General features: G+C 41.3%; 1 protein-coding gene across 1 annotated transcript in view; it reads right to left on the bottom strand.

Annotated features, from left to right (window-relative positions):
* Positions 1–27,795, bottom strand: part of PCGF2 (polycomb group ring finger 2) — a 90,153-nt gene that overhangs the window by 23,222 nt on the left and 39,136 nt on the right. Inside the window, exons 4-8 of the mRNA XM_053697779.1 lie at positions 26,207–26,262; positions 14,339–14,389; positions 14,094–14,205; positions 12,958–13,000; positions 6,699–6,797 (exon numbers count right to left, since the gene is read on the bottom strand). Coding sequence (XP_053553754.1) covers positions 6,699–6,797; positions 12,958–13,000; positions 14,094–14,205; positions 14,339–14,389; positions 26,207–26,262 — 361 coding nt within the window. The remainder of the gene's footprint in view (positions 1–6,698; positions 6,798–12,957; positions 13,001–14,093; positions 14,206–14,338; positions 14,390–26,206; positions 26,263–27,795) is intronic.

Here is a 27,795-nt window from a genome sequence, read left to right on the forward strand (position 1 = left end):
AAGTCTGCCAACTGCTTCCCCCAACTGAAGTTACTTCATCTCAACAGTCCTGTGTGGAAACAGCAATCGATTTTAGTAACGTTTGCTAAAATCATCTTCCTCTTACAAACAGAAATCTTCTTCTCTTTTCTGTTTCAGAGTAAATAGTACATACCAGCACTATTTTAAAATAACAAACACTTGATTGAAGAATAAAAACTACATTTAAACACCAAAAAACTCTTAGCCATCTCCGTGGAGATGTTGCCTGTGCAACGGCAAAGAGAATGACTGGGGTAGGCGGAGCCTAGGAGGGATCATGTGACCAGCTTTGCTGGGCTCTTTGCCATTTCCTGTTGGGGAAGAGAATATCCCACAAGTAAGGATGACGCCGTGGACCGGACACACCTATGTTGGAGAAATGAGGCTTCTGTTGAACAGATTTGTAAGGCGGCGACTTGGTCTTCGCTTCATCCTTTTTCCAAATTTTCCAAATTTGCTTCTTTTGCTTCTTCGGAGGCTATTTTTGGGAGAAAGGTTCTACAAGCAGTGGTGCCTTCCGTTTAAGGTACCCGTCTTGTCCCTCCCTTCATCAGTGTCCTAAAGCTTTGGTATTGGTATCCCACAAGTATGGATGAATCCGTGGACTCGATACATCTTACAAGAGAAAACAGAATTTATGCTTACCTGATATATTTCTCTCTCTTGTGATGTATCGAGTCCACGGCCCGCCCTGTCTATTTAAGACAGATAGTATATTTTTATTTAAAAAAAATTCAGTCACCACTGCACCTTATAGTTTCTCCTTTTTCTTCCTAGCCTTCGGTCGAATGACTGGGGGGTGGAGCTAAGGGAGGAGCTATATAGACAGCTCTGCTGTGGGTGCTCTCTTTGCCACTTCCTGTAGGGAAGGAGAATATCCCACAAGTGTGGATGAAGCCGTGGACTCGATACATCACAAGAGAAAGAAATTTATCAGGTAAGCATAAATTCTGTTTTTCTTTTACAAGATACGAGTCCACGGATTTCATCCTTACTTATGGGATACAATACCAAAGCTATAGGACACGGATGAAAGGGAGGGACAAGACAGGGAGCCTAAACAGAAGGCACCACTGCTTGAAGAACTTTTCTCCCAAAAACAGCCTCAGACGAAGCAAAAGTATCAAATTTGTAAAATTTTGAAAAAGTGTGAAGAGAAGACCAAGTTGCAGCTTTGCAAATCTGTTAAACAGAAGCATCATTTTTAAATGCCCATGAGGAAGCCACAGCCTTAGTAGAATGAGCCGTAATTCGATCAGGAGGCTGCGGTCCAGCAGTCTCATATGCCAAACGGATGATACTCTTCAGCCAAAAAGAAAGAGGTAGCCGTAGCTTTCTGACTCCTACGCTTCCCAGAAAACACAACAAACAGGGAAGAAGATTGACGAAAATCCTTAGTTGCCTGTAAGTAAAACTTCAAGGAACGGACCACGTCCAAATTATGTAACAGTCGCTCCTTCTTAGAAGAAGGATTAGGACACAAGGAAGGAACAACAATTTCCTGATTAATATTTTTATTTGAAACAACCTTAGGAAGAAAACCAGGTTTGGTACGTAACACTACCTTATCCGAATGAAAAATAATATAAGGAGAATAACACTGTAATGCCGAAAGCTCAGAAACTCTGCGAGCAGAAGAAATAGCAACCAAAAATAAAACTTTCCAAGATAATAACTTAATATCTATGGAATGCATAGGTTCAAAAGGAACCCCTTGAAGAACTTTAAGAACTAAATTCAAACTCCAAGGAGGAGCAATTGGTCTAAACACAGGCCTGATTCTAGTCAGAGCCTGACAAAAAGACTGAACATTTGGAACGTCTGCCAGAAGCTTGTGCAACAAAATAGATAAAGCAGAAATCTGTTCCTTTAAGGAACTTGCCGACAACCCTTTCTCCAATCCCTCTTGGAGAAAAGACAAAATCCTAGGAATCCTAACCCTACTCCAAGAGTAGCCCTTGGATTCGCACCAATAAAGATATTTACGCCATATTTTATGGTAAATTTTCCTAGTAACAAGCTTACGTGCCTGAATCAAAGTATCTATGACCGAATCAGAAAAACCTTGCTTAGATAAAATTAAGCGTTCAATCTCCAAGCAGTTAGCTGCAGAGAAACTAGATTCGGATGATGGAAGGGTCTCTGAATGAGAAGGTCTTTCCTCAATGGAAGCTTTCACAGAGGCTGGGATGACATGTCCACCAGATCGGCATACCAAGTCCTGCGAGGCCACGCAGGGGTGATGAGAATCACTGATGCCCTCTCCTGTTTGACTCGAGCAATCACCAGTGGAAGGAGAGCAAAAACGGAGGGAACACACAAAAGCTAGGCTGAAGGACCAAGGCATCTATCAGCTTGGCCTGGGGATCCCTGGACCTGTATCTCGGAAGCTTGGCATTCCGACGAGATGCCATGAGATCCAACTCCGGCCTGCCCCATCTGAGAATCAGGTCGGCAAATACCTCCAGATGGAGTTCCCACTCTCCCGGATGAAATGTCTGTCTGCTCAGAAAATCTGCTTCCCAGTTTTCCACCCCTGGGATGTAGATCGTGGACAGATGGCAAGAGTGAGACTCCGCCCACTGCATTATCCTGGTTACTTCTGTCATCACTAAGGAACTTCTTGTTCCCCCCTGATGATTGATGTATTGGGCCGAAGCCAACTGAGGCCAAGCCTGAAGCACATTGAATATTGCTCTCAATTCTAGAATATTGATGGGAAGGAGAGACTCCGCCTGAGTCCAGACCCCCTGAGCCCATAGGGAATTCCAGACTGCACCCCATCCTAACGGGCTGGCATCCGTTGTCACTATCACCCATGAGGGTCTGCGAAAGCACGTCCCCTGGAATAGATGATCCAGCGACAACCACCATAGAAGAGAGTCCCTTGTCTCCTGATCCAGATGTATTTGAGGAGACAAATTTTTATAATCTCCATTCCACTGTCTGAGCATGTTCAGTTGCAGAGGTCTGAGATGAAACCGAGCAAATGGAATGATGTCCATTGCCGCTACCATCAACCCAATTACCTCCATGCACTGAGCCACTGACGGTCGAGGAGTGGTCTGAAAGGGCTCGGCATGTGTTCAGAATCTTTAATTTTCTGACTGCCGTCAAAAATATTTTCATGGATAGAGAGTCGATTAGAGTTCCCAAGAAAGGAACCCTTGTCTGTGGAACTAGAGAACTCTTCTCCAGATTTACCTTCCATCCATGAGTCCTCAGGAAGGACAGAACATTGTCGGTATGAGACTTTGTGAGCTGATAAGACGATGCATGGATTAGAATATCGTCCAGATAAAGGCGCCACTGCAATGCCCCGCGGTCTCAGAACCGCTAGCAGTGACCCCAGAACCTTTGTGAAAATTCTGGGTGCCGTGGCGAGACCGAAAGGAAGAGCCAAGTACTGAAAATGTTTTTCCAGAAAGGCAAACCTCAGGAACTTGTGATGATCTCTGTGGATAGGAACATGAAGATATGCATCCATGAGATCCACGGTAGTCATAAATTGACCCTCCTGGATCAATGGAAGAATGGTACGAATAGTTTCCATCTTGAAAGATGGAACTCTGAGAAACTTGTTTAGACTCTTTAGATCTAATATAGGTCTAAAAGTTCCCTCTTTTTTTGGCAACTACAAACAGATTTGAGTAAAACCCCTGTCCCTGTTCCTGAATTGGAATGGGACAAATTACTCCCATGGAGGATAGGTCTCCTACACAGCGCAAGAACGCCTCTCTATCTGTTCTACAGACAATCGAGAAAGAAGGAATCTTCCTCTGGGGGAAGAATTTCTGAATTCCAGTTTGTATCCCTGAGATACTATATCTATTGCCCAAGAATCTTGAACGTCTCTCATCCAAGCCTGGACGAAAAATGATAGTCTGCCCCCCACTAGATCTGGTCCCGGATCGGGGGCCGCCCCTTCATGCTGTCTTGATGGCAGCAACAGGTTTTTTGGATTGTTTGCCCTTGTTCCAAGCCTGGTTGGGTCGCCACGTGGACTTGGGTTGAGAATAGCCCCCCTCCTGCTTAGTGGAAGGGGAAGAGGGAGTTCCCTTGAAATTTCGAAAGGAACAAAAATTAATTACTCTGTCGACCCCTCTGTTTGGATTTCTTATCCTGAGGGAGCAGGTGACCCTTACCTCCCATGATGTCAGAAATAATTTCTTTCATGCCAAACAAGGTCTTACCCTTGTAAGGGATAGCCAAAAGCTTAGTTTTGGATGACACATCGGCAGACCAGGACTTCAGCCACAAGGCCCTACGTGCTAAGATTGAAAACCCTGAGCTCTTAGCCGACAACTTAGTAATTTGCAGCGAAGCGTCTGTCACAAAAGAATTAGCCAGCTTAAGGGCTTTAATTCTGTCCTGTATCTCTTCTAAAGGAGTCTCAGTTTTAAGGGATTCCTCCAGAGCATCAAACCAATAAGCAGCCGCCGTGGTAACCGTGATGATGCAGGCTGCCGGTTGTAAAAGTAACCCTTGATGAACATAAAGTTTCTTAAGAAGAAACTCTAGTTTCTTATCCATAGGGTCCTTAAAAGCACAACTATCCTCAATAGGGATAGTAGTTGGTTTAGCCAAAGTGGAAATAGCACCTTCCACCTTAGGTACCGTCTGCCAAGAATTCCTGATAGAATCCGCTATGGGATACATCTTCCTGAAAAACGGGAGAAGGAGAAAATGATATACCCGGTCTCTCCCATTCCTTAGCAATAATTTCCGAAGTTCTTTTGGGAACTGGAAAAACATCTGAATAAGAAGGGACTTCTAGATATCTGTCCAACTTACTCATTTTTTCCAGAGGGACCACAATTGAATCGCAGTCGCCCAGAGTCAAAAATACCTCCTTCAATAACAGGCGGAGGTGTTGCAGTTTAAACCGGAAAGACATTACTTATGAATCGGTCGGAAGCAGGGCGCTATCCGATTCAGAAAGCTCACCTTTAGATAGGGGCTCCAATTCTGATCCCTGTAAAGGCATTTCTGACCTCGCAATTAAAGCATCCAAAGTCGTATTAGCCACGAGGTCGTCCTTCCTCCTGCGTTTGCATTGCAGGACAGGAAAGGCAGACAACGCTTCAGAAAGAGTAGAGGACATAACAGTTGCTATGTCCTTTAGAGTAAATGCAGGTGAAACTGGACTGTGCCTGGGTAGGGGTTAGGGACTGTGACGCTTGGGGAAGAAAGATGTGGCATACTCTGATTCTCATCGTTAGAACCTTGAGAAGCATCCGCCTTATTTAAAATCTGTATCAAAAAACATTTTCTCCCTGAACTGTAAAGCCCTCTCAGTACACGAGGGACAAAAGGTAACGGGAGGTTCCACATGTGCAGTCAAACATAATGAACATATAACATTCATATTTATGTTAGAATCGTTTCACAGCTATGAAGAAGTCTTCTGTACCTTCTTGCCATTCTGTGGAGATATGTTGGGCCTTAGTTAGACGGTTAGACCATATTAAGAAGGGCAGCATACAGTATGGGAGGCACAGTGAGAAATTAATCCCACCAGTTCCCAATGCTCTAAAGCCACCTGTAGCTCTGCTAACAAGAGGCTGACCAGGTCCTGGCTACACCCTGAAATAAAATAGTACTCACTGGCACCATTTAAAAATAAAAAACTCTTGATTGAAGAAACTAAACTATCACCTCACTTTACCTCTTCCTATTTCTAACACAGGCAAAGAGAATGACAGGGGTGGGAGGGAAGGGAGGAGCTATATATACAGCTCTGCTGTGGTGCTCTTTGCCACCTCCTGTTCACCATGGGGGGGGGGATATCCCATAAGGATGAAATCTGTGTACTCATCGTATCTTGTAAAAGAAATCCACATTCCACCTGGGGAGGGCTGTGGATCCCACAAGAGGCAGCTCACTGTAGACAAGGGGATTGGTGGACAAGTCCACATTCCACCTGGGGAGGGCTATGGATCCCACAAGAGGCAGCTTCACTGTAGACAAGTGGATTGGTGGACAAGTCCACATTTCACCTGGGGAGGGCTGTGGATCCAATAAGGAGCAGCTGACTGTAGACAATGGGATTGGTGGACAAGTCCACATTTCACCTTGAAGGCCTGTGACATTTCTCACTGAGAAATTACCTTTCACTGCCTGGCTGACAACTCGGAGGAAATGGCCTTAGATTGGTTAGAGCAGGGGTCAGCAATCTTGGGCCTCCAGATGTTTTGGAACTACATTTCCCATTATGCTCAGACAGCCTAAAGAGTGTCTCAGCAACATGGGAAATGTAGTTCCAAAACATCTGGAGGCCCAAGGTTGCTGACCCCTGGGTTAGAGGACCTCTCTAAAGACAAGTAGATCAGCACTTCACTTTCACCTCACCCCTCTTAAAGAAGGCAAAAGAAAATGACTGAGGATCATGATAAGTGGGAAGGATTCAAAGTTCTTGGGTGTTAGGGTATCTTTTGCCTCCTCTTAGTGGTCAGGAGAATTCCCACATGAGATGAGATGACTCATGGGTTCTCACCATCTGATGATAGAAACAAAATATGCTAATATGGCACCACAGATGAAGAGAGTATCCTGTGATGGAAGGCACAAATAACCTATCATTGGTTCTGTAATAAAATGTTTTCTCACATTTCCAAGCACAGCAAAGGTACTAAGCAGAGGCTATTGTTCTAAGTCTTTCTTGTTCTGGCTCTTACCTTGTACTTGTTGGGAACATCCATCTTGTTTCTTAAGAATTTGGCAAGGTGTGTGATGGTCATAGCTGCTGGACAGCGTAGGAATCGAAGACTATTCCTCTGAAAGTATGAGAAAATGATTGTGAATTCTTATCATTGTTTACATTGTTCAAAGAGATTGAGGTTATAAATTTGTCCTTGGGCTTAAAAATATATATTGACAGATTCTTATATTTATCAATGTGGCCTGTTATAAAATATAACACAACTTTACTCTGCACCAACTTTTAAGAAAATGAAAGAGCTTTTTAGCTTGGTTATGGCATTGTACTGATTCTTTTAGTGGAAAGAACCAAAAAAAACATAATTTATGTAAGAACTTACCTGATAAATTCATTTCTTTCATATTAGCAAGAGTCCATGAGCTAGTGACGTATGGGATATACATTCCTACCAGGAGGGGCAAAGTTTCCCAAACCTTAAAATGCCTATAAATACACCCCTCACCACACCCACAATTCAGTTTAACGAATAGCCAAGAAGTGGGGTGATAAGAAAAAAGTGCGAAAGCATATAAAATAAGGAATTGGAATAATTGTGCTTTATACAAAAAAAATCATAACCACCACAAAAAAGGGCGGGCCTCATGGACTCTTGTTAATATGAAAGAAATGAATTTATCAGGTAAGTTCTTACATAAATTATGTTTTCTTTCATGTAATTAGCAAGAGTCCATGAGCTAGTGACGTATGGGATAAGGACTACCCAAGATGTGGATCTTTCCACGCAAGAGTCACTAGAGAGGGAGGGATAAAATAAAGACAGCCAATTCCTGCTGAAAATAATCCACACCCAGAATAAAGTTTAATGAAAAACATAAGCAGAAGATTCAAACTGAAACCACTGCCTGAAGTACTTTTCTACCAAAAACTGCTTCAGAAGAAGAAAACACATCAAAATGGTAGAATTTAGTAAAAGTATGCAAAGAGAACCAAGTTGCTGCTTTGCAAATCTGATCAACCGAAGCTTCATTCCTAAACGCCCAGGAAGTAGAAACTGACCTAGTAGAATGAGCTGTAATCCTTCGAGGCGGAATTTTACCCGACTCGACATAGGCATGATGAAATAAAGATTTCAACCAAGATGCCAAAGAAATGGCAGAAGCTTTCTGGCCTTTTCTAGAACCGGAAAAGATGACAAATAGACTAGAAGTCTTTCGGAAAGACTTAGTAGCTTCAACATAATATTACAAAGCTCTAACAGCATCCAAAGAATGCAATGATTTCTCCTTAGAATTCATAGGATTAGGACATAATGAAGGAACCACAATTTCTCTACTAATGTTGTTAGAATTCACAACCTTAGGTAAAAAATTCAAAAGAAGTTCGCAGCACCGCCTTATCCTGATGCAAAATCAGAAAAGGAGATTCACAAGAAAGAGCAGATAATTCAGAGACTCTTCTGGCAGAAGAGATGGCCAAAAGAAACAAAACTTTTCAAGAAAGTAATATAATGACCAAAGAATGCATGGGTTCAAAAAGGAGGAGCTTGAAGAGCCCCCAGAACCAAATTCAAACTCCAAGGAGGAGAAATTGACTTAATGACAGGTTTTATACGAACCAAAGCTTGTACAAAACAATGAATATCAGGAAGATTAGCAATCCTTCTGTGAAAAAGAACAGAAAGAGCAGAGATTTGTCTTTTCAAGGAACTTGCGGACAAACCTTTATCTAAACCATCCTGAAGAAACTGTAAAATTCTCGGTATTCAAAAAGAATGCCAAGTAAAAAGATGAGAAAGACACTAAGAAATATAAGTCTTCCAGACTCTATAATATATCTCTCGAGATACAGATTTACGAGCCTGTCACATAGTATCAATCACAGAGTCAGAGAAACCTCTTTGACCAAGAATCAAGCGTTCAAACTCCATACCTTAAAATTTAAGGATTTGAGATCCTGATGGAAAAAAGAACCTTGCGACAGAAAGTCTGGTCTTAACGGAAGAGTCCACAGCTGGCAAGAGGCCATCCGGACAAGATCCGCATACCAAAACCTGTGAGGCCATGCTGGAGCTACCAGCAGGACAAACGAGCATTCCTTTAGAATCTTGGAGAATACTCTAGGAAGAAGAACTAGAGGCGGAAAGATATAGGCAGGATGATACTTTTAAGGAAGTGATAATGCATCCACTGCCTCCGCCCGAGGATCCCGGGATCTGGACAGATACCAGGGAAGTTTCTTGTTTAGATGAGAAGCCATCAGATCTATTTCTGGGAGTTCCCACATTTGAACAATCTGAAGAAATACCTCTGGGTGAAGAGACCATTCGCCCGGATGCAACGTTTGGCAACTGAGATAATCCGCTTCCCAATTGTCTATACCTGGGATATGAACCGCAGAGATTAGACAGGAGCTGGATTCCGCCCAAACCAAAATTCGAGATACTTCTTTCATAGCCAGAGGACTGTGAGTCCTTCCTTGATGATTGATGTATGCCACAGTTGTGACATTGTCTATCTGAAAACAAATGAACAACTCTCTCTTCAGAAGAGGCCAAGACTGAAGAGCTCTGAAAATTGCACGGAGTTCCAAAATATTGATCGGTAATCTCACCTCCTGAGATTCCCAAACCCCTTGTGCCGTCAGAGACCCCCACACAGCTCCCCAACCTGTAAGACTTGCATCTGTTGAGATTATAGTCCAGGTCGGAAGAACAAAGAAGCCCCCTGAACTAAACGATGGTGATCTGTCCACCATGTCAGAGAGTGTCGTATAATCGGTTTAAAGATATTAATTGAGATATCTTTGTGTAATCCCTGCACCATTGGTTCAGCATACAGAGCTGAAGAGGTCGCATGTGAAAACGAGCAAAGGAGATCGCATCCGATGCGGCAGTCCTAAGACCTAAAATTTCCATGCATAAGGCTACCAAAGGGAATGATTGTGACTGAAGGTTTTGACAAGCTGATATCAATGTTAAACTTCTCTTGTCTGACAAGGACAGAGTCATAGACACTGAATCTATCTGGAAACCTAAAAAGGTTACCCTTGTCTGAGGAATCAATGAATTGATTGGTAAATTGATCCTCCAACCATGATCTTGAAGAAACAACACAAGTCGATTCGTATGAGATTCTGCGAAAATGTGAAGACTGAGCAAGTACCAAGATATCGTCCAAATAAGGAAATACCAAAACCCTGTTCTCTGATTACAGACAGAAGGGCACGAGAACCTTTGAAAAAATTCTTGGAGCTGATGCTAGGCCAAACGGTAGAGCCACAAAACTGGTAATGCTTGTCTAAAAAGAGAATCTCAGAAACTAAAAGTGATCTGGATGAATCGGAATATGCATCCTGTAAATCTATTGTAGACATATAATGCCCTTGCTAAACAAAAGGCAGGATAGTCCTACAGTTACCATCTTGAATGTTGGTATCCTTACATAACGATTTAATATTGATAGATCCGGAATTGGTCTGAAGGAATTGACCTTCTTTGGTACAATGAAGAGATAGAATAAAACCCCAGCCCCTGTTCCAGAACTGGAACTGGCATAATTACTCCAGCCAACTCTAGATCTGAAACACATTTCAGAAATGCTGAGCTTTTGCTGTGTTTACTGGGACACGGGAAAGAAAAAAATCTCTTTGCAGGAGGCCTTAACTTGAAGCCAATTCTGTACCTTTCTGAAACAATGTTCTGAAACCAGAGATTGTGAACGGAATTGATCCAAATTTCTTCGAAGAAAACGTAATCTGCCCCATACCAGCTGAGCTGGAATGAGGGCCGCACCTTCATGGGTACTTAGGAGCTGGCTTTAGGTTTCTATAAGGCTTGGATATATTCCAATACTGGAAATGGTTTCCAAACTGATACCGCTCCTGAGGATGAAGGATCAGGCTTTTGTTCCTTGTTGTGAGGAAAGGAACGAAAACGATTATTAGACCTAAATTTACCTTAGATTTTTTATCCTTTGGTAAAAAAGTTCCTTCCCTCCAGTAACAGTTGAGATAATAGAATCCAACTGAGAACCGAATAATTTATTACCCTGGAAAGAAAGGGAAAGCAAAGTTGACTTAGAAGACATATCAGCATTCCAAGTTTTAAGCCATAAAGCTTTTCTAGCTAAAATAGCTAGAGACATATACCTGACATCAACTCTAATGATATCAAAAGATGATATCACAAATAAAATTATTAGCATGTTATAGAATAATAATAATGCTATAAAATTATGATCTGTTACTTGTTGCGCTAAAGCTTCTAACCAAAAAGTTGAAGCTGCAGCAACATCCGCTAAAAATATAGCAGGTCTAAGAAGATTACCTGAACATAAGTAAGCTTTTCTTAGAAAGGATTCAATTTTCCTATCTAAAGGATCCTTAAATGAAGTACTATCTGCCGTAGGAATAGTAGTACGTTTAGCAGGAGTAGAGACAGCCCCATTAACCTTAGGGATTTTGTCCCAAAAAACTCTAATCTGTCAGATGGCACAGGATATAATTGCTTAAACGTTTAGAAGGAGTAAATGAATTACCCAAATTATTCCATTCCCTGGAAATTACTTCAGAAATAGCATCAGGGAGATTAAACACTTCTGGAATAACTACAGGAGATTTAAAAACCTTATTTAAACTTTTAGATTTAGTATCAAGAGGACCAGAATCCTCTATTTCTAATGCAATTAATACTTCTTTAAATAAAGAACGAATAAATTCCATCTTGAACAAATACAAAGATTTATCAGCATCAACCTCTGAGACAGAAACCTCTGAACCAGAAGAACCATTATCAGTATCAGAATGATGATGTTCATTTAAAAATTCATCTGAAAAAAGAGAAGTTTTAAAAGACTTTTATGTATACTAGAAGGAGAAATAACAGACATAGCCTTCTTAATGGATTTAAAAATAAAATCTCTTATGTTATCAGGAACACTCTGAAAATTAGATGTTGACGGAACAGCAACAGGTAATGTAACAGTACTAAAGGAAATTTTATCTGCATTAATAAGTTTGTCATGACATGCAATACAGACAACAGCTGGAGAAACAGATACCAAAAATTTATAGCAGATACACTTAGCTTGGTAGCTCCAGCACCGGGCAGCGATTTTCCTGAAGTATCTTCTGACTCAGTTGCAACGTGGAACATCTTGCAATATGTAATAGAAAAAACAACATATAAAGCAAAATTGATCAAATTCCTTAAATGACAGTTTCAGGAATGGGAAAAAAATGCCAGTGAACAAGCTTCTAGCAACCAGAAGCAATAAATAATGAGACTTAAATAATGTGGAGACAAAAATGACTCCCATATTTTTTAGCGCCAAATAAGACGCCCACATTATTTGGCGCCTAAATGCTTTTGGCGCCAAAAATGACGCTACATCCGGAACGCCAACACTTTTGACGCAAAAAAACGTCAAAAAATGACGCAACTTCCGGCGACACGTATGACGCCGGAAACAGAAAAAAAAATTTTGCGCCAAAAAAGTCCGCGCCAAGAATGACGCAATAAAATGAAGCATTTTCAGCCCCCGCGAGCCTAACAGCCCACAGGGAAAAAGTCAAATTTTTTAAGGTAAGAAAAAATGATTGAAACAAATGCATTATCCCAAGTATGAAACTGACAGTCTGAAAATAAGGAATGTTGAACATCCTGAGTCAAGGCAAATAAATGTTTGAATACATATATTTAGAACTTTATAAAAAAGTGCCTAACCATAGCTTAGAGTGTCACAGAAAATAAGCTTACTTACTTACCCCAGGACACTCATCTATATGTTGTAGAAAGCCAAACCAGTACTGAAACGAAAATCAGCAGAAGTAATGGTATATATATATAAGAATATATCGTCGATCTGAAAAGGGAGGTAAGAGATGAATCTCTACGACCGATAACAGAGAACCTATGAAATAGACCCCGTAGAAGGAGATCATTGCATTCAAATAGGCAATACTCTCCTCACATCCCTCTGACATTCACTGCACGCTGAGAGGAAAACCGGGCTCCAACCTGCTGCGGAGCGCATATCAACGTAGAATCTAGCACAAACTTACTTCAACACCTCCATAGGAGGCAAAGTTTGTAAAACTGAATTGTGGGTGTGGTGAGGGGTGTATTTATAGGCATTTTAAGGTTTGGGAAACTTTGCCCCTCCTGGTAGGAATGTATATCCCATACGTCACTAGCTCATGGACTCTTGCTAATTACATGAAAGAAATAAAGTGTTGGGAGCTGCCTAGTAAACCATTTTAACTTGTAGTTTTCTCACCTTCTCCACATCCTCGCTTTCCACCGAATCCAGGGTTTCATCCCTGAGAAAGGAAGAACACCTGTATTAAATCTCGACTTATCACTTCTCAGAAAAATAGTTGCATTTTGATAGCAAAAGGGGAACATTCTTAGAATCACTCTGGAACTATAACTATCATCAAAATCTATTTAGTTCCCTTCTAAATAAAAGTGTTTTTAGAGCTAATCGCTCCAATTTACTCTTACCTCTCCCAGCGCTGATCTACACTTGGGAGAGGTAAGACGTTTCTTGATCCGGTCAATTGATTTTCTGGCTTTTAGACGGCCAAGCACCCCAAGGATCAATTGGCCGGATGAAGAAACTTTTTAGAACAAATTAAAGTGTAGATCGGCGCCGGGAGGAGGAGAGGTATGAGTAAATCGGAGCGATTAGCTCTAAAAACACTTTTAATTAGAAGCAAACTAAGTAATCATGAATGAAAGTGTGGTTTGATTTTGATCAGTTACACAGATTATTCCCAGAACGATTATGTTTACAATCACATGCGACACACAAAAAAAGAAAAAAACAGACTTTACCGAAGGTATATGTATTTTTCTTGCAAATCCCTCGCAGCTTATATCGTTTGAGAACGGTTAAAGAAAATGGTGTGTTTTGACAGAAGAAAAAGTAAAAAGAGCACTAAGTAAGGAGTGGATTTCAGAGATTTTAAAGGGACATTGTACTATAGATTTTTCCATAAATGTTTTGCAGATGATTCATTTATATAGCCCACCTGGGAGTGTTTTTGTAAAAATGTATTTAGTTTTGCTTATTTTTAAATAACATTGTGCTGATTTTGAGACTCCTAACCAAACACCAAAGGTTTAGATGTATACTGATGTCTACAGACTTCCGGTTTTACCATATGCGGGGGGGGGGGGGGGGGGTGTCTGCTCTTCTTGCAGTGATTCTCCCATGCGCTAACCTCATCAACTAGGAGCTTCGAAGTAAGTTTTTAAAAAGTTTTTTTACTGGATTTTTATATCAGTATCTGTGCATATTCTTATTTCTAGTAGTGTCTACTACATGCAGTTATAGGATAATTGGTGTAAAAAGTCCCTTTAAGCCTGGCCCCTCCTTTGTTTAAAGAGCAGAGTACGAGCTGTGCTCACCTGGCATCCTCAGAAAACTGGATGGACAGACTGATATTCTCCTCCTCCTTTACAGGAGTCTCCCCAGAGTCTGCAGCTTTCTCCCCTTGCTCTGCACTAGAGCCGTCAGCAGCTATCAAACACAAATGTCATTACTTATTTTAATAACAGTAGTTAAACTATAGTAACATTCTTGTGGTGCAATTCAAATGCCACTATATTGTTTTTATGAATAACAAGGCTAAGAGAGATGTACAATTACATACCTTCTGATTGTATGTACGAAGCATAGAAATCCCTCCGTCGTTTCATCTCATCTGCAGACAAGATCATTTGTAATTATGTGGGTACAATTAAAATATGATACTTGTAACATTTTCGTTATTCACAATTTCCACCTTTTATAAGGCTTTTATTAATGCAAACTGGAAATGAAAATACACACACACGCGAGTACACCCCTGAAGAAATGTCACTCTGTATAACAGTGTAATTTTGCTGTTCCCTAATAATAACTAAACACGCAGCCATTAATGTTTAAACCGTTGGCAACAAAAGTGAGTACACCCTAAGTGGAAATGTCCAAATTGGGCCCAAAGTGTCAATATTTTGTGTGGCCACTATTATTTTCCAGCACTGCCTTAACCCTCTTGGGAATGGAGTTCACCAGAGCTTCACAGGTTGCCACTGGGGTCCTCTTCCACTCCTCCATGGCAATATCACAGATCTGATGGATGTTAGATACCTTGCGCTCCCCCACCGTCTATTTGAGGATGCCCCACAGATGCTCAATAGGGTTTAGGTCTGGAGACATGCTTGGCCAGTCCATCACCTTTACCCTCAGCTTCTTTAGCTAGGCAGTGGTCGTCTTGGAGGTGTGTTTGGGGGTCATTATGTTGGAATACTGCCCTGCAGCCCAGTCTCTACGAAGGGAGGGGGGGGGGGATCATGCTTTGCTTCAGTATGTCACAGTACATGTTGGCATTCATGGTTCCCTTAATGAACTGTAGCTCCCCAGTGCCTGCAGCACTCATGCAGGCCCAGACCACGACACTCCCACCACCACACTTTTCTTTGTACTCCTCATCTGGTTGCTGCCACACACGCTTGACACCATTTGAGCCAAATAAGTTTGTCTTGGTCTCATCGGACCACAGGACATGGTTCCAGTAATCCATGTCCTTAGTCTACTTGTCTTCAGCAAACTGTTTGCGGACTTTCTTGTGGATCATCTTTAGAAGAGGCTTCCTTCTGGGACGAAAACCATGCAGACCAATTTGATGCAGTGTGCGGCATATGGTTTGAGCACTGACAGGCTGACCCCCTACCCCTTCAACCTCTGCAGCAATGCTGGCAGCACTCATACGTCTATTTACCAAAGACAACCTCTGGATACGAAACTGAGCACGTGCACTCAACTTCTTTGGTGGACCATGGCGAGGCCTGTTCTGAGTGGAACCTGTGCTGTGAAACCTCTGTATGGTCTTGCCCACCATTCTGCAGCTCAGTTTCAGGGTCTTGGCAATCTTCTTATAGCCTAGGCCATCTTTATGTAGAGCAACAATTCTTTTTTTTCAGATCCTCAGAGAGTTCTTTGCCATGAGGTGCCATGTTGAACTTCCAGTGACCAGTATGAGAATGTGAGAGCAATAAACCCAAATTTAACACACCTGCTCCCCATTCACACTTGAGACCTTGTAACACTAACAAGGTCACATGACACCGGGGAGGGTATATGGCTAATGGGTCCCAATTTGCACATTTCCACTTAGGGGTGTACTCACTTTCGTTGCCAACGGTTTAAACATTAATGGCTGCGTTTTTAGTTATTTTGAGGGAACAGCAAATTTACACTGTTTTACAGGCTATACACACTACTTTACATTGTAGCAAAGTGTCATTTCTTCAGTGTCACATGAAAAGATATAATAAAAAAAAAAAAAATAACAAAAATGTGAGGGTGTACTCACTTTTGTGGGATACTGTATATGCACACACACATATAATTGAAGTAGATTCTATCCAGCACAACTCAATTGAGGAGTGTATTAAATAGTTTACAAATACCACCATAGCCTTTATATTGGCATGTGAAATAGCCGATTTAGACTGCAGTATATCCCTACCTATACTTAAAAAATGTATACCTAGGTATAGGCTATTGAGAAACGATGTAAACACAGCCAGCAGAAGAAATTACACTCACAGTGGGAGGTGGAATAGATAAAGCTCTAAAATGTTAATTTTCCATTGTTCTTTCCACGTATTGTACAGATAGAGATAAAAAAGGGAAGCATTTGAGTGATAAAATAACGAGATCTGATCTGTCTGAAATCTTAGCCTATTCTCATGGGCTGTGGTTTCAAAAAGCAAATCCAGCTATTTGTTTTGCAAAAAGAAGCATAAACGAGCAATTTCTCACACATTCATGAAAAAATATTTTTGCAGTGAACCGTCCCTTTAATGACAACTGAAAGGCAAGGAAGAGAGGGGTCCCAAATTCTCTTCTGGCATAATATTTACTAGAAAAAATATAATATGTAATAAACATGGCTAGAGTGGAGCAGTTAAGGTAGCATATCTAGATTTCAGCAAAGCATTTGACACCATCCAACACAACAAACTCTTTCTAAAACTAATAGTGTTATTATAAGGGTAACAATTTTTTATGTGTTTTGTGCAACTTTGGCTTTTTGCATGTGTATTATAAGTTGAAAGTAAAAAAAAAAAAGTTATTGCACTAGTGTGCTAACCCTACCCCAAAAAAAAAAAAACAACTTTGAATATCGCGACTGCATTAATGTATTCCCCTATAGACCTTAAAGGGACAGTCAACACCAGAATGTTTGATGTTTAAAATGATAATCTCTTTATTACCCATTCCCCAGTTTTGCATAACTAACAAACAGTCATAATAAATATACATTTTTCTTCTGTAATTACCTTGTATCCATGCTTCTGCAAACTGCCCCCTTATTTCAGTTCTTTTGACAGAATTGCATTTTAGCCAATCAGTGCTGATTGGCATTTTCTCAAGCACACTAACCCAACATGAAATATTTAATATCTATGTATTAAAAACACATAAAACATATTCCTCTGATGTGAAGAACATGTTTTCATCTACTTGACTGCAAAGGGATATATATATATATATAGATATAAATAAAATATATAGGCCGGCTCGTAAGCTTACATTCCTGCTTTTTGGAATAAAGATACCAAGAGAACGAAGAAAAATTAATAGGAGTAAATTAGAAAGTTGCATGCTCTATCCGAATCATGAAAGGAAAAATTTTGTTTCAGTATCCCCCTTTAAAGCCCCCTGCAGTCTTTTTTTCCCCTGAGACCTCATATCTTTGAGCCCTTATAAAACTCTTTATTGCAATTTTTTAAATATTTTTATTACATAGTGTTATGAGTATAACTGTATTTTGTGCAACTTTTTAGGTCGAGCTTAAAAGTTGACCAGAGCTCTGAAGTTGCGCTATCCCAGCGCATGTTAAATTCAATTGAGCTTGAGAAAACGTGTTTACTTTCAAGTTGTAAAATGCGCGCTACTTCCGATGCACACAAAAAGCCGTGCTGAAACCCCTTATCGTTTGGGATATACAGCGTGCCACTCATAATCTATCCCTTATATAGGTGTCAACAATAGCACTAAATTGGGGAAATTCAATACTAGAACAGGAGGTGATGTGATGCACAGGTATTTTGGTTGGGTATGAGTAAGCGGTGCGTCATAGGCAGATTTGTAGTACAGGAAAGCATGAGTTCATGTCAAAGAAAGTAGCATTTGCACAATGTGCAAACATACAGACATTTATACTATTAATATACATAAAGATCTAGAATGGATGCAGATGCATAGCAACCTTGAAATGTACATCACTGGAAAGCTGTACAACAATGCTTTGTAGCTATGTAAAATGAGTACTACTTTAGAATTGTAAAATAATAAGACATATAAAAATGAGGTATAAGTGTATGTAAAAGTATGTTGCTAAGCTGTGTTGCAATTTCCCCAGCACTCCAGAAAACTGAGTAACAGTAATGTAGTGCTGCATATAAATTCATTTCATATTTGTATTTAACTTAAAGTATAATCAGCTGTAATTGCACTTCTCCCCTGGCAACCAACAATTCAGTGCATCTCTCTTGTAAGTGGCCTGAATTCATTAAAGTCTGCTGAAGCGGCAAACATCTACTGCCAAATACGGACAGAAATACAAGGTCCATGACAAGATTTAAAAGGGACAATAAACACCTTGAGATTTTTATATAAAATATGAAGCAACTTTGCAACATATTTTCATGATATATTTTGCCCCTTTATTCACGTCATTTAGCTCTGAAAATTTAGCATTTCTTTACTGTCAGAACTTAAAGGGGCAGTAAACCTAGAAAATAACGTTATATAATTCTGCACACAGTGCAGAATTATATAACATTATCTTAGCCAAACTTTTTTCAACATAATATTGCCGGTGAAATTTGATTTTTTTTTTTTTAAAAAAAAGGAGGTTTTTTTCAGACCGCCGCTCTTGCTCTACTGAGCGGGTCTGGTTTTCCCCCTGAGCGCATCTGGGCAGCTGTCTAGTCACAACCCAGCCCGATCGCGCCATTACACTCAATGCAGCTCGCTCCCGCTATCAGACAGAGCTGGAGCGAGCTGCATTGAGTGTAATGGCGCGATCGGGCCGGGCTGTGACTAGACAGCTGCCCAGATGCGCTCAGGGGGAAAACCAGACCCGCTCAGTAGAGCAAGAGCGGCGGTCTAAAAAACCCTCTTTTTTTAAATCAAATTTCACCGGCAATATTATATTGAATAAAGTTTGGCTAAGATAATGTTATATAATTCAGCACTATGTGCAGAATTATATAACATTATTTTCTAGGTTTATTGCCTCTTTAAAATGCACCCAGATTACTTCTCAAAGCCAACTCTGCTACATATCTTTCCCTAACTGGCTTTGGCATATAACTACAAAACGATGCATTCTATATTAAATGTATGATGGTGACTAGCATTGTTGTCTGCAGACTAAAGCCCAGATTGGCTCCTACAAATAAGGCAAATGATGTGTGGAGTTTGGCTATTGAAAAAAAATAGTTGCAGTAAAAATGATGTGAATTTGTTTTAAAAATGTTTAGACTTGGCCGTTATATTATTCTGCAGCAACGTAACACAAATGTGTTGCAATTACAAGGTGTTTACTTTCCCTTTAAGAAAGGGAAATGTTACACTGAAAGCTCTGCATCTCACTTAGCACTTTTTGCCAATAGCAGAATATTAAAGGGACATGAAACCCAAACATTTTCTCTCATGATTCCGAAAGAGAATTTAAAAAACAAACAAAAAAACAAAAAAAAACACAACAACTTTCCAATTTACTTCTATTATTAAATTTGTTTTGTTCTAATGTTATTCTTTGATGAAGAGATTCCTAGGTAGGTAGCACGCACGTGTCTGCAGCACTACATGAAGAAATAGTGCTGCCATCTAGTGCTCTTGCTACTATATATAATTGTTGCAAAACTGCTGCCATATAGTGCCGCAGACACCACGTGCACACTTCCTGCTTTTCGACAAAGAATAAAAAGAAAACCAGGAAAATTTGATAATAGAAATAAATTGGAAAGGTGTTTAAAATTCTGTTATATCTGAATCATGACAGAAAAATAATTTAAAAAGGTTACAATTTCTAAAATCTACATTTTTGATTTGCATTTTATTCTATGCAAATGGAGTGTAACATTACCAACATAAAAACATAATTTATGCTTACCTGATAAATTTATTTCTCTTGTAGTGTGTTCAGTCCACGGTTCATCCATTACTTATGGGATATATTCTCCTTCCCAACAGGAAGTTGCAAGAGGCTCACCCAAGCAGAGCTGCTATATAGCTCCTCCCCTCACATGTCATATCCAGTCATTCGACAGAAACAAGCCGAGAAAGGAGAAACTATAGGGTGCAGTGGTGACTGGAGTTATAATTTAAAATTTAGAACCTGCCTCAAAAAGACAGGGCAGGCCGTGGACTGAACACACTACAAGAGAAATAAATTTATCAGGTAAGCATAAATTATGTTTTCTCTTGTTAAGTGTAGTCAGTCCACGGGTCATCCATTACTTATGGGATACCAATACCAAAGCTAAAGTACACGGATGAAGGGAAGGACAAGGCAGGAACATTAAACAGAAGGAACCACTGCCTGTAGAACCTCTCTCCCAAAAACAGCCTCCGAAGAAGCAAAAGTGTCAAATTTGGAAAATTTGGAAAAAGTATAAAGTGAAGACCAAGTTGCAGCCTTGCAAATCTGTTCAACAGAGGCCTCATTTTTAAAGGCCCAAGTGGAAGCCAAAGCTCTAGTGGAATGAGCTGTAATTCTTTCAGGAGGCTGCTGTCCAGCAGTCTCATAGGCTAACCGTATTATGCTACGAAGCCAAAAAGAGAGAGGTAGCCGAAGCCTTTTGACCTCTCCTCTGTCCAGAGTAAACGACAAACAGGGAAGAAGTTTGTCGAAAATCTTTAGTTGCCTGTAAGTAGAACTTCAGGGCACGGACCACGTCTAGATTATGCAAAAGACGTTCCTTCTTTGAAGAAGGATTAGGACATAACGATGGAACAACAATCTCTTGATTGATATTCCTGTTAGAAACCACCTTAGGTAAAAACCCAGGTTTTGTACGCAGAACAACTTTATCTGAATGAAAGATCAGATAAGGAGAATCACAATGTAAGGCAGATAACTCCGAGACTCTTCGAGCCGAGGAAATAGCCATCAAAAACAGAACTTTCCAAGATAAAAGCTTAATATCAATGGAATGAAGGGGTTCAAACGGAACACCCTGAAGAACTTTAAGAACCAAGTTTAAGCTCCACGGAGGAGCAACAGCCTTAAACACAGGCTTAATCCTAGCCAAAGCCTGACAAAAAGCCTGGACGTCTGGATTCCCTGCCAGACGCTTGTGCAAAAGAATAGACAGAGCAGAAATCCGTCCCTTTAGTGAACTAGCGGATAAGCCCTTTTCTAAACCCTCTTGTAGAAAAGCCAATATCCTAGGAATCCTAACCTTACTCCATGAGTAACTCTTGGATTCACACCAATATAAATATTTACGCCATATCTTATGGTAAATCTTTCTGGTAAAAGGTTTTCGAGCCTGTATCAATGTATCAATAACCAAATCCGAAAACCCACGCTTTGATAGAATCAAGCGTTCAATCTCCAAGCAGTCAGCCTCAGAGAAATTAGGTTTGGATGGTTGAAAGGACCCTGAATTAGAAGGTCCTGCCTCAGAGGTAGAGACCATGGTGGACAGGACGACATGTCCACTAGGTCTGCATACCAGGTCCTGCGTGACCACGCAGGCGCTATCAGAATCACTGATGCTCTCTCCTGTTTGATCCTGGCAATCAGTCGAGGTAGCAACGGAAAAGGTGGAAACACATAAGCTATGCTGAAAACCCAAGGGGCTGCAAGTGCATCTACCAGCACCTCTCCTGGGTCCCTGGACCTGGATCCGTAACGAGGAAGCTTGGCGTTCTGGCGAGATGCCATAAGATCCAGATCCGGTTTGCCCCAATGACGAATCAGTTGAGCAAATACCTCCGGGTGTAGTTCCCACTCCCCCGGATGAAAAGTTTGGCGACTTAGAAAATCCGCTTCCCAGTTCTCCACACCTGGGATGTAGATCGCTGACAGGTGGCAAGAGTGTGACTCTGCCCAGCGAATTATCTTCGAGACTTCCAACATCGCTAGGGAACTCCTGGTTCCCCCTTGATGATTGATGTAAGCCACAGTCGTGATGTTGTCCGACTGAAACCTGATGAACCTCAGTGTTGCTAACTGAGGCCAAGCTAGAAGAGCATTGAATATTGCTCTTAATTCTAGAATGTTGATTGGTAGGAGTTTCTCCTCCTGAGTCCACGATCCCTGAGCCTTCAGGGAGTTCCAGACTGCTCCCCAGCCTAGAAGGCTGGCATCTGTTGTTACAATCGTCCAATCTGGTCTGCGAAAGGTCATTCCTTTGGACAGATGAACCCATGACAACCACCAGAGAAGAGAATCTCTGGTCTCCTGGTCCAGATTTAGCAAAGGGGACAGATCCGAGTAATCCCCGTTCCACTGACTTAGCATGCATAGTTGCAGCGGTCTGAGATGCAGGCGCGCAAATGGCATTATGTCCATTGCCGCGACCATCAAGCCGATTACTTCCATACACTGAGCTACTGATGGGCTTGGAATGGAGTGAAGGGCACGGCAAGCATTGAGAATCTTTGATAACCTGGACTCCGTCAGGTAAATCTTCATCTCTACAGAATCTATAAGAGTCCCTAGAAAAGGAACCCTTGTGAGCGGTAACAGAGAACTCTTTTCCACGTTCACTTTCCACCCATGCGACCTCAGAAATGCTAGAACTATCTCTGTATGAGACTTTGCATTTTGAAAACTTGACGCTTGAATCAGAATGTCGTCTAGGTACGGAGCCACCGCTATGCCTCGTGGTCTTAATACCGCCAGAAGTGAGCCCAGAACCTTTGTAAAAATTCTCGGGGCCGTAGCTAACCCGAAGGGAAGAGCTACAAACTGGTAATGCCTGTCTAGAAAGGCAAATCTTAGGTACCGATAATGATCTTTGTGAATCGGTATGTGAAGGTAGGCATCCTTTAAGTCCACTGTGGTCATATATTGACCCTCTTGGATCATGGGCAGAATGGTCCGAATGGTTTCCATCTTGAACGATGGAACCCTTAGGAATTTGTTTAAGATTTTTAAGTCTAAGATTGGTCTGAAGGTTCCCTCTTTCTTGGGAACCACAAATAGATTTGAGTAAAACCCTTGTCCTCGTTCCGTTCGCGGAACTGGGTGGATCACTCCCATCACTAAGAGGTCTTGTACACATTGTAGAAATGCCTCTTTCTTTACTAGGTTTGTTGATAACCTCGACAGATGAAACCTCCCTTGTGGAGGAGAAGTTTTGAAATCCAGAAGGTATCCCTGAGATATAATCTCCAACGTCCAGGGATCCTGTAAATCTCTTGCCCAGGCCTGGGCGAAGAGAGAAAGTCTGCCCCCCACTAGATCCGTCTCCGGAGAGGGGGCCCTGTCTTCATGCTGTCTTAGGGGCGGAAGTAGGCTTTCTGGCCTGCTTGCCCTTGTTCCATGACTGGTTGCCTTTCCAACCCTGTCTGTAACGAGCAGTAGTTCCTTCCTGTTTTGGAGCGGAGGAAGTTGATGCTGCTCCTGCCTTGAAGTTACGAAAGGCACGAAAATTAGACTGTTTGGCCTTTGATTTGGCCCTGTCCTGAGGAAGGGTGTGGCCCTTACCTCCCGTAATGTCAGCAATAATTTCCTTCAAGCTGGGCCCGAATAAGGTCTGCCCTTTGAAAGGAATGTTAAGTAGTTTAGACTTAGAAGTTACATCTGCTGACCAGGATTTAAGCCATAGCGCCCTGCGCGCCTGTATGGCGAATCCGGAATTTTTAGCCGTAAGTTTGGTTAAATGCACTACGGCATCCGAAACAAACGCATTAGCCAGTTTAAGCGTTCTAACTTTGCTCAAAATCTCATCCAATGGTGCTGTGCGAATCGCCTCTTCCAGAGACTCAAACCAGAATGCCGCTGCAGCCGTGACAGGCGCAATGGATGCAAGAGGCTGCAATATAAAACCTTGTTGAACAAACATTTTCTTAAGGTAACCCTCTAATTTTTTATCCATTGGATCTGAGAAAGCACAGCTATCCTCCACCGGGATAGTGGTACGCTTGGCTAAAGTAGAAACTGCTCCCTCCACCTTAGGGACCGTCTGCCATAAGTCTTGTGTGGTGGCGTCTATAGGGAACATTTTTCTAAATATCGGAGGAGGGGAAAAGGGCACACCGGGTCTATCCCACTCCTTACTAATAATTTCTGTAAGCCTTTTTGGTATAGGAAAAACGTCAGTACACACCGGTACCGCATAGTATCTATCCAACCTACATAATTTCTCTGGGATTGCCACCGTGTCGCAATCATTCAGAGCCGCTAACACCTTCCCTAGTAACGCGCGGAGGTTCTCAAGCTTAAATTTAAAATTTCTGAATCCGGTCTCCCCGGATCAGAACCGTGACCGACAGAATGAAGCTCACCGTCCTCATGTTCTGCAAATTGTGACGCAGTATCGGACATGGCTCTCGTGTCATCAGCGGAGCTCTGTCCTTAACCCAGAGCTATCGCGCTTGCCTCTTAATTCGGGCATATTGTATAATACTTCTTTCATAACATTAGCCATATCATGTAAAGTGATTTGTAAGGGCCTTGATGTACTTGGCGCCTCAATCTTACACACCTCCCGAGCGGGAGACGCAGGTACTGACACGTGAGGAGAGTTAGACGGCATAACTTCCCCCTCGTTGTCTGGTGATAATTTCTTTATCGGTACAGATTGACTTTTATTCAAAGTAATATCAATACAATTGGTACACATATTTCTATTGGGCTCCACATCGGCTTTTGAACATAATGAACAAGCAGATTCCTCTGTATCAGACATGTTTAAACAGACTAGCAATGAAGCTAGCAAGCTTGGAAATCACTTTCAATAAGTTTACAAGCAATATAAAAAACGCTGCAGCGCTTTTAAAAAACACAGTTGAATAACAAAGAAAACTAATTCAGTTATAGTGAACAATTCTTAACGAGAAATGTATTAATTAGCAGAGGATTGCACCCATTAGCAAAAGGATGATTAACCCCTCAATACCCAAAAACGGATATCAAATTAAGATTTAACGCTTTTATCACAGTCAAACACACTGTCACAGATCTGCTGTGACTGATTACCTCCCTCAAAAACGAATTTTGAAGAGCCCTGAGTTCTCTAGAGACGTCCTGGATCAAGGAGGAAGAAACAGGAAGACTGTGCTAGAATTTTAACTGCGCAACAAGGCGCTAAAACAAGGTCCCTCCCACTCATATTACAACAGTGGGAGACCTGATATAACGGTTTCTATGCAGAAAATACGTTAGCCATGTGGAAAAAAATCATGCCCAAAAAGATTTATCACCAAAGTACCTCACAAAACGAACAACATGCCAGTAAACGTTTTAAAAACAACAATTTGAATGTCATGCAAAGTTATCACTAAGCCTGCTACCAGTCGCTTCCACTGCAGATAAGGCTTAAACATTATTTCAGTATTAACAGTATTTTCTCAGTCAAATTCTAGTCCCTAGAAAATAACTCAACTGCGCATACATTTATCAGCCTGATACCAGTCGCTACTACTGCATTTAAGGCTGTACTTACATCATATGGGTAACAGCAGTATTTTCTTAGTCAATTCCATTCCCAGAAAATAATGTACTGCACATACCTCATTTGCGGGGGACCCCGCATGCTATTCCCCTCTTTCTGAAGTTACCCTACTCCTCAGAATGTCGAGAACAGCCAGCGGATCTTAGTTACGTCTGCTAAGATCATAGAAAAACGCAGGCAGATTCTTCCAAATACTGCCTGAGATACAAAAAACGGCACACTCCGGTGTCATTTTAAAATAACAAACTTTTGATTGAAGAATAATTAAGTAAAAACTCCAACTCCTCTCACAAACTCCTTCTTTGTTGAGGGTTGCAAGAGAATGACTGGATATGACATGTGAGGGGAGGAGCTATATAGCAGCTCTGCTTGGGTGATCCTCTTGCAACTTCCTGTTGGGAAGGAGAATATATCCCATAAGTAATGGATGACCCGTGGACTGAACACACTTAACAAGAGAAATAGGTTCCTTAGGTGTATTGGGCATTCTGACAGCTCTCAGAATAATCTTTTTTAGTCTTTTAAAAATATAGCAATTCTGAAGTAAAATATGAATTCTATTTTGTGACAAACAATGAACACAAATCTAGGGGTGGGCACACAGACAGCCATATTGCTTTGTATGAGCAATAGCTTGCTCTACTGCATACAATGTAAGTCAAGGTTAATTTCATCACAACTAGTGTGTGTAAAATGTGACTTTGTGCTTGGGTTCGCTCTAGAGTGACCAGCTTTCACAAATGCCAAACAGACCATAGTATACCATTACTTTATGACAAGAGGTGAACAAGTGTACCCCATAACATGCCACTCCCACCTCTGCTTACCTCGAAAAAGTCCTGGGACCAGTTTGTATACAATATCCTGCAGTATCTTGTCCGATCTAAATGATCAAAAGAAAATTGTAAATGCTTATCAAATCACACAGAATTGTATATGTACTTATTAGGCCGCAAAACACACACACATTATACATATACACACACACACACATACATATATACACACACACACACACACACATTATACATATATACACACACATACATATATACACACACACACACACACACACACATTATACATATATACACACACATTATACATATATACACACATTATACATATATACACACACACATTATACATATATACACACACACACACATTATACATATATATACACACACACATTATACATATATACAGGGAGTGCAGAATTATTAGGCAAATTAGTATTTTGACCACATCATCCTCTTTATGCATGTTGTCTTACTCCAAGCTGTATAGGCTTGAAAGCCTACTACCAATTAAGCATATTAGGTGATGTGCATCTCTGTAATGAGAAGGGGTGTGGTCTAATGACATCAACACCCTATATCAGGTGTGCATAATTATTAGGCAACTTCCTTTCCTATGGCAAAATGGGTCAAAAGAAGGACTTGACAGGCTCAGAAAAGTCAAAAATAGTGAGATATCTTGCAGAGGGATGCAGCACTCTAAAAATTGCAAAGCTTCTGAAGCGTGATCATCGAAAAATCAAGCGTTTCATTCAAAATAGTCAACAGGGTCGCAAGAAGCGTGTGGAAAAACCAAGGCACAAAATAACTGCCCATGAACTGAGAAAAGTCAAGCGTGCAGCTGCCAAGATGCCACTTGCCACCAGTTTGGCCATATTTCAGAGCTGCAACATCACTGGAGTGCCCAAAAGCACAAGGTGTGCAATACTCAGAGACATGGCCAAGGTAAGAAAGGCTGAAAGACGACCACCACTGAACAAGACACACAAGCTGAAACGTCAAGACTGGGCCAAGAAATATCTCAAGACTGATTTTTCTAAGGTTTTATGGACTGATGAAATGAGAGTGAGTCTTGATGGGCCATATAGATGGGCCCGTGGCTGGATTGGTAAAGGGCAGAGAGCTCCAGTCCGACTCAGGCGCCAGCAAGGTGGAGGTGGAGTACTGGTTTGGGCTGGTATCATCAAAGATGAGCTTGTGGGGCCTTTTCGGGTTGAGGATGGAGACAAGCTCAACTCCCAGTCCTACTGCCAGTTTCTGGAAGACACCTTCTTCAAGCAGTGGTACAGGAAGAAGTCTGCATCCTTCAAGAAAAACATGATTTTCATGCAGGACAATGCTCCATCACACGCGTCCAAGTACTCCACAGCGTGGCTGGCAAGAAAGGGTATAAAAGAAGAAAATCTAATGACATGGCCTCCTTGTTCACCTGATCTGAACCCCATTGAGAACCTGTGGTCCATCATCAAATGTGAGATTTACAAGGAGGGAAAACAGTACACCTCTCTGAACAGTGTCTGTGAGGCTGTGGTTGCTGCTGCACGCAATGTTGATGGTGAACAGATCAAAACACTGACAGAATCCATGGATGGCAGGCTTTTGAGTGTCCTTGCAAA

Source organism: Bombina bombina, chromosome 1 (genome assembly GCF_027579735.1).
Source record: "Bombina bombina isolate aBomBom1 chromosome 1, aBomBom1.pri, whole genome shotgun sequence".
Classification (NCBI taxonomy): domain Eukaryota; kingdom Metazoa; phylum Chordata; class Amphibia; order Anura; family Bombinatoridae; genus Bombina; species Bombina bombina.